This window comes from Sinocyclocheilus grahami, unplaced genomic scaffold (genome assembly GCF_001515645.1).
Source record: "Sinocyclocheilus grahami isolate Dianchi unplaced genomic scaffold, SAMN03320097.WGS_v1.1 scaffold530.1, whole genome shotgun sequence".
NCBI lineage: Eukaryota > Metazoa > Chordata > Actinopteri > Cypriniformes > Cyprinidae > Sinocyclocheilus > Sinocyclocheilus grahami.
In genome coordinates, this window is record NW_015505709.1 from 930,176 (window position 1) to 938,841 (window position 8,666).

General features: G+C 34.7%; 1 protein-coding gene across 1 annotated transcript in view; it reads left to right on the plus strand.

Moving 5' to 3' along the window:
- Positions 1-8,666, plus strand: part of LOC107555285 (AT-rich interactive domain-containing protein 1B-like) — a 105,639-nt gene that overhangs the window by 23,533 nt on the left and 73,440 nt on the right. Inside the window, exon 3 of the mRNA XM_016238039.1 lies at positions 5,324-5,464. Coding sequence (XP_016093525.1) covers positions 5,324-5,464 — 141 coding nt within the window. The remainder of the gene's footprint in view (positions 1-5,323; positions 5,465-8,666) is intronic.

Consider the following 8,666-nt stretch of genomic DNA (forward strand, 5'->3'; position numbering starts at 1 on the left):
TATATATATACATTATATATTTCCATCATGAGAACTCTGAAGATTTTAGCATGGTAATGGATATGACAATGTATTTGGCTGCTGCTGAATTGCAGCTGCTGTTTGTTATTGCTGTATTTGTAGATTATTGCTGCTGCTGCAAGCAAGTACAGGAATTTGCTACTGCCAATACATAAGCCGATATGGTGCTGTGAGTATTTAAGACATACTGCTGCTGCACAAATAGCTTATAAAATAACCTATAGCAGATCTATACAGTTGGAGCTGGGTAAGGTGGAGGCTTTCATAGGAACTCTGAAAGCATGCTGCAATGCTCAAGCGAATGCTCATCAGCCATTTAAATGTAAAGCAGCAAGCTCATTGGCTGCGTATGCAACATGAACCAATCAGCTTGTGACAAGTCCTTTAATGCTAAGAATATCGTCAATTAAGTAAAGGGCCCATCAGCCTGCGCCATCTAGACTTTCATGACAGAACTTGGTATATATATTTCTGTGATGGATTTTCAGCAGCTCCAGTCTGATCATGTGATCATGTCGCATGACCAGAAATCATTCTAATATGCTGATATTCTGATTTGGTGACATTTCTTATTATCCTATTTAAAAAAAATAGTAATATTTTGAAATATTATTACAATTAAAATTTTTTTTATAAAAAATAACTGTTTGTTTTATATGTTGGCAATGGTTGTGGTGCCTTTTTTTTAAAAGTGTAAACCATATTTTTTTTCAGGAATCTTTGAATAAAACAAAGAGCCTTTATCTGAAATAGAAATCTTTCATATCATAGATGTTCTTACTAGGGGTCAACCGATATGTGTTTTTCAGGGTTGATGCCGATACCAGTTATTACAGATCAAGTAGACCGATAACTGATATTTTGAACCGATATATGTCTGGTGTAAAATTAAAATGAATGTCAAAATTAAGAATTACAAGGGCTCTGACAAAAACGTTCTTTAAATGCTTTTAAATTATTTTATCGGCAAATCGGTTTTAAAAATGACCGATACCGATAACCATAAAAAAAGCTTAAAATCGGTGCCGATAATCGGTCAACCCCTTTTTCTTACTACTACTTTTGATCACTTATTAAAAAAAAATCTTACCACAAACATTTGAATGAGAGTGCATCTCGGTTTCCACAAAAATATTATGCTCAACTGTTTTCAACATATATTTCAACAAAACACTTCCTTTAAATTTTAATAATACTGATTATGATACATTATTACGATACAGTACAATATTACTGTTTTTACTGTATTTTTGATCAAATAAATGCAGTGAGTATAAGAGACTATTCTCTTATGGAAAAAAGTATTGCCACTGACAGTGACGAGAGAGAGAGAGAAAGCAACAGGAAAAGAGAAAGGGGAACAGGATTGGGAAAGGACCTCCAAGCCGGGACTCAAACTTGGGTCACCCGAGGCATTGCTGCCCACAAGGTTATGGTTTCGACTTACTTTCTAATGGAAAACTGATTGAGAAAATTATTTTTGCAGTGTATATTAGGGTTTGTCCTTGCTTGACTTACGTTTCCTCATTAAAGAAGCTCAGAGAACACAGCCCTCAATACAATTCTCATCTGAGCCTCGTGAGTGTATGTGCACGCACCGTCGCTGACATACTTCCGCATGCATTAGAGAGATGAGCGTGAAAAACACATCATCATGTCTCGTGGATTTGTTTTCTGTTTGGTATGAATGACAAATGAGAATTACAGCGGATGAATGGAGCGGGTAACGTTGGGCTCAGATGGGAGGACAGCGTGCCAATGGCAGCTGTTGCATTGAAAAGCTCTTACATAAGATCGTCAGAATAACAGCTTGTCGTGAATCGAAGGAGGGGGAACAGTTGTGGATTACTAAAGCACTAACACACCCACGGGGACCCTCAGTGTTCAGATGTCTCCCATCATCCTTCACTGGCTACGTTCACACAGCAGCAGAATACAGTTGTCAGTCCAGTTTGGACTGCTAAATATTACTGTGTTTATACACAGTTTGGTTTTAAAAGAGACTGACAACAAGTGACTCTCAAATAAGCCTGTCAAAGTAATTGTTTAAAAACTACTAATTTTAATTTTAAAATGAATTAAGTAAATAAATGATTTAAATACATTGTTTATGAACATGTTACTCCACATTTGCCCAAATATGCTGTATAATGCTAATGCGATTCAAATAATGCTATACATTATGTGGAAAAAGGGTTCAAATATAAACATTACTTAACATTTAGAGATGTTGAAATGACTAAATTAGAAATTATAATACAAACAAAAGCAGTTTAAATTTAAAATAATGGTTTTCCATTTTAATATACTTTAAAATATAATTTATTTCTCTGAATTTTCAGCATCATTGCTCTAGTCTTCCATCACATGATCCTTCAGAAAAATAGGAATCTTTTGTAACAGTATAGCCTAAAGCCCCGTTCACGTTAAGAACGATAACTATAAAGATAACAATAAAGATATAGTTCTAAATATCGTTCTCAATATAAAAGAATAGCAGAGTCCATACCACAAATATAACGATAAAGACAAAAAAAAACGATATCGTTGGAATCACTTTCAAAACGATTTTTCTCCAGCTGATGAACGATAAAAAATTGACAGCCAATCAGAATCCATCCTGCTGTAACGAGCAGGAGAATTTAAAGCGGCAGACGCATGTGCGCTTAGAATAAACAGACGATATCGTTCGCTGGTGTGGACGCTAATATCGTTATCTTTATAGTTATCGTCTTTAGGCTGAAGTCTTTACTATCACTTTTGATCAATTTAACACATCCAACCCAAAAAAAGTACTGACCCTAAACTTTTGAAACAGTAATGTATATTGTTTAAATAAATGCTGTACTTTTTAACTTTTTATTAATCAAAGAATCCTGAAAAAAGTATCAAAGAAAAAAAAATCAGTGATTTCCGAAAGATCACCTGACACTGAAGACTGGAGTAATGGCTGATGAAAATTCAGCTTTGCATCACAGAAATAAATTCTATTTTTAAGCATGTTCAAATAGAAATCCGTGATTTTAAATTGCAATAATATTTCACAATATTAGTGTTTTTTTTCTATTTTTGGTTAAATAAATGCAGCCTTGATGAGCCTAAGAGACTTCTTTAAAAAAAAAAAACATTCAAAATTTTACTGATCCCAAACTTTTGAACAGCAGTGTACACATTCACTCATCTGAACATAGCAGTTACATTTGTACTCCATTCACATAAGTCTTTACAGTGACTGCTCTCATGAATGTACAATTACTTGTGTTACATGTAGAATTTTAAACCTGCGTTCATTGTCTAAAAATAAATATTTTACCAAAATGCATTTTTTTACTCAAAAAAACATTTAATAATTCGTTTTGTACAAAGAAATGCATTATTCATCATTGTGAAATGACATGACAGGTAGACTGGCAGACACAGACTAGCAAATTTGTTGTTCGATTATTTTAATTATCGTTTGTTATCAATTAGTAGTTGCAGCCCTATGCTTAACCTGGACGCACAACTGAATTTTGAGAGCATGTTTGATTCATATGGACTGTATCAACAGCAATGCCGTGGACAGCTAGTTATCTGTTGCCTGACGTAAGCACTTAGTGGGATTTTTTGTTGTTGTTGCTGTCAATCACTCTCAAGGTGAAAAATGACGGAAAATAGCAGATAAGTGTGGTCGGAAAGCAACACCAAACACCTGTTAAATGTCTTCGGTTGGAAAATCCAAATTGGGTGGATTTAGAGAGTTTTGACCAAATATCAGAGAGAATAAAAGCAGCAGGAGTTACTGGAAAAACAATTGAATAAAATTTCAATCCTTAAAGACACAATACAAAGTGCTGCGCAGTAGAGCTCAATGATACTGGAAAAACCTGACATTGTGATTTTTTTATTTTAAGATATATTTCTACATGAGGAAATGTTCACCAAGTGACTTGATTAGCTGTATTTGAAATAATCAGGTATACTTTGGTATACTCTTTATAAGAACAAGACCTAAACATCTTTGAGTAACCAAAAGGTATTAGACATTTTTCTTCTCCAGTTAAAAAATAAATAAATTAACGTGTTTTTTTTATAGGCCACATTTCCACTGTTATTGACCAATTCAGACTGACTATAAAATAATGGATTTCTTTATTGTCATCATTATTTAAAAAAATGCAATAATACTGTACTATTATTGTAAAATAAGGGTAGCCAATTTAATAAAAATAATACAATTTTAATTTATAGTATGACTGTAAAATTAGAATACTAGTATTTACATTTTAATTTCTTTATTTTCAAACATTAGATTATCCAGCTTCAATTTTTGGATTTACAAACAAATAAATACATGCACTGCTGGTCTTAAAGTGAAACGTGTCGCTGCCTTTTCAGTGTCTCAGTTCATGAGTGTTCAGATGTTTTTTAATAGCATCTCCAAAACTTTGGTGTTGATTGATTTCTGTGAATCAGTTCAAACTGTCATTGTCACTGAATTGACTGAAAATTCTGATTCATCAGTTTGTCTGAATCATCCCAGGTGTGTTCAAGTATTAAACATTTTTATTTGAATTGGCTACAATGGCTTTCTTGTCAAAATGATGGTTCCTCAAGGGGGAAAATAACATTTTAGACACTGAGCTATATATTGAATATCATCAAAAGGCACAAAAATATTGTATGTTTTTTAAGCTACATTGTCCAGCCCTACTGTCCATACAGGTGTAATGCGATCCACAGTGTATGTAGTCCAGGGTAATTTGGGAGTCACACCTGTTGATAAATATGGTTGTCAGTCCCAAACACCGCCTGTTCCAGCACTGGGAGAAGCTTTTATTCCTGATTTGAGACGTCACGCCCCAGACAGAGAAGTTTCAGATGGGATTAGCATTGTAAAGTAGTCAGTTAATGTTCCGGGGTCATCAAAAGGCACAAAAATATTGTATGTTTTTTAAGCTACATTGTCCAGCCCTACTGTCCATACAGGTGTAATGCGATCCACAGTGTATGTAGTCCAGGGTAATTTGGGAGTCACACCTGTTGATAAATATGGTTGTCAGTCCCAAACACCGCCTGTTCCAGCACTGGGAGAAGCTTTTATTCCTGATTTGAGACGTCACGCCCCAGACAGAGAAGTTTCAGATGGGATTAGCATTGTAAAGTAGTCAGTTAATGTTCCGATCAGATCACCATTTAAAATACTTCACAGATTCATAATAATCGTCCTCCCTGCCGTGACATACATGCCATGTGAAGCATTTGAGAATGTTTGTCTGTGAGTGTGTGCTAAGTCTCATGTGTTTGTCCTTGTCTTGCTCAGCAGATGCCGGCTCAGTACGGGCCACAAGGAATGGGCGGCTACTCTCAACAGGGTCAGCCCCCATACTTCAGTCCTCCACAGCAGCAGTCTGCGGCCCCCTCTCAACCCCCCTACATGCAGCAGCGTGCTCCAACACAACAGGTAAGATTTAGCTGCTAAATGAATACTAAAGGCTACTAAAGGGTCCTTGTCCTCATCTGAAGACCCTCAAAAGTATATATACCTACCAGAGTTTCAGTTAATTTTTTTGCTGCGCGAAATATATATATATATATATAACGAATAAATAGGCTTATACGATAAATATAGCTTTACTTAAATAAAAAATTAAGAAAATGAAAGAAAAACTGTAGCAAGTAGCCTATATGCAGAGTTTCGGTTCATTTTTGTGCTGCGCGAAAGGAAACAGACGACAGAAAGCTGCATCCTATTTTTCTTTAGGCTTATTTTACAAAAGCACAAAGATTTGTTTTTATTGTGAATGTACACAAATAAAGGCAAACCTTTTACAATTCCGATTATCTTTAGGACTAAAAGGAGTTGTTGTTTCCACTGTTAGAAGGAAAAAATTCAAATGATTGCACCGGCACCACATGCACGCACACAGTTAAGCAAAATAACATTTTAGACACTGAGCTATATATTGAATATCATCAAAAGGCACAAAAATATTGTATGTTTTTTAAGCTACATTGTCCAGCCCTACTGTCCATACAGGTGTAATGCGATCCACAGTGTATGTAGTCCAGGGTAATTTGGGAGTCACACCTGTTGATAAATATGGTTGTCAGTCCCAAACACCGCCTGTTCCAGCACTGGGAGAAGCTTTTATTCCTGATTTGAGACGTCACGCCCCAGACAGAGAAGTTTCAGATGGGATTAGCATTGTAAAGTAGTCAGTTAATGTTCCGATCAGATCACCATTTAAAATACTTCACAGATTCATAATAATCGTCCTCCCTGCCGTGACATACATGCCATGTGAAGCATTTGAGAATGTTTGTCTGTGAGTGTGTGCTAAGTCTCATGTGTTTGTCCTTGTCTTGCTCAGCAGATGCCGGCTCAGTACGGGCCACAAGGAATGGGCGGCTACTCTCAACAGGGTCAGCCCCCATACTTCAGTCCTCCACAGCAGCAGTCTGCGGCCCCCTCTCAACCCCCCTACATGCAGCAGCGTGCTCCAACACAACAGGTAAGATTTAGCTGCTAAATGAATACTAAAGGCTACTAAAGGGTCCTTGTCCTCATCTGAAGACCCTCAAAAGTATATATACCTACCAGAGTTTCAGTTAATTTTTTTGCTGCGCGAAATATATATATATATATATAACGAATAAATAGGCTTATACGATAAATATAGCTTTACTTAAATAAAAAATTAAGAAAATGAAAGAAAAACTGTAGCAAGTAGCCTATATGCAGAGTTTCGGTTCATTTTTGTGCTGCGCGAAAGGAAACAGACGACAGAAAGCTGCATCCTATTTTTCTTTAGGCTTATTTTACAAAAGCACAAAGATTTGTTTTTATTGTGAATGTACACAAATAAAGGCAAACCTTTTACAATTCCGATTATCTTTAGGACTAAAAGGAGTTGTTGTTTCCACTGTTAGAAGGAAAAAATTCAAATGATTGCACCGGCACCACATGCACGCACACAGTTAAGCTTTGCTACCTTGACAATGCAGCCTGTTCATTATCATAATCAAATACAGTCAGTCAAACATATGGGAACAAAATTAATATGTAGTAAACTCTGTGCCGTTAAGTGTTATCACCGTACCGCCGTGATGTTATGCAAAACATTTTGTTTTACATGGAAATTAGAACGTGAGTGAAGTACATAATAAATTATAATTTGCCATTCAAATACTTCGCGAATACGTAAACATTTGATTTTGTGTGGAATGAGAGACCCAACGTTGGTTTCAGTTTCGTTTTAACCTAAATTAATTCGTTTTTGCTTGTCGTTTATATAGCTATAGCTTCTTATATTTTTAATTCTTGTTCTTTTCTAAATACTGTTAATTGAAAAGATTTGTTGTGGAGTGAGGGGAACTAAAATAAAACATTTTGTTTTACATGGAAATTAGAACGTGAGTGAAGTACATAATAAATTATAATTTGCCATTCAAATACTTCGCGAATACGTAAACATTTGATTTTGTGTGGAATGAGAGACCCAACGTTGGTTTCAGTTTCGTTTTAACCTAAATTAATTCGTTTTTGCTTGTCGTTAATATTGCTATAGCTTCTTATATTTTTAATTCTTGTTCTTTTCTAAATACTGTAAATTGAAAGGCTTTGTTGTGGAGTGAGGGGAACTAAAATAGCCTAGCTATGTTTACAGTGTTTATTATAACATTTCGCGTCGGCATTAGGCCTATTTCTGAATGAAATAATAAAATGTGACATACGTGACTTGTCTTTTTTTCTCTAAAAAAAAACACAATTTATTTATACGCGTAGCGTGTTTTAACCATGAAGCAAATCTTTTTAAATATTTTGATAAATTACTTAAAAAAATAAATAAATAAATGACTTTTTAAACCGTTTAACTGATTGTATTAATCGGCCAAAATTCTATAGGGTCGGTTAACGGTTAACCGGTTAAAATGAACATCCCTAATATATATATATATATATATATATATTAAATTAAAATGTATAAATATAAATTATATTATATTAAAAATTTAGAACATTTAACATTCAAGAAAGTTAAACCTATCTTTTAGGACCATTACGTGGTTTTGCATTTTGGCATTATTTTCATGACAATTCATTTTACAAACATACAAATTCTCATTAATGTGAAAAAACAACAACATTATTATTATTTTTTAAATGAATACCAACATAAGGGCAGTACAACCCTTACTACTATATAAATATAAATGTAAAAATGTTTTTGTAATGTATAATGAGGATGCAATTTTTCATCATTGTGACAAGAATGAGATTTTTCTGCATTAAAGAGGTCATATGATGCTTTTTTAAAGATCATTATTTTGTGTATTTGGTGTAACAGAATATGTTGACATGCTTTAATGTTCAAAAAACACATTATTTTTCAAATACTGTACATTATTGTAGGTCCTCTATGCCCCGCCTCTCTCAAACGCTTCGTTTTCTACAAAGTCCCTCCTTCCGACAGGAAACTTTGTGCTATTTCAGATTTTCAATACACTCCATTCTGTGTGATTTATAAGCGTTTTGAAAAGTGGGGACATGGGGTAATGTCCTGAAAAGTCACCTTCTCCTTGTCATACCTTTGTCATTATACAAATGTATGTCCTCATTTGTCACAAAAACATGCACACACACACACACACACACACACACA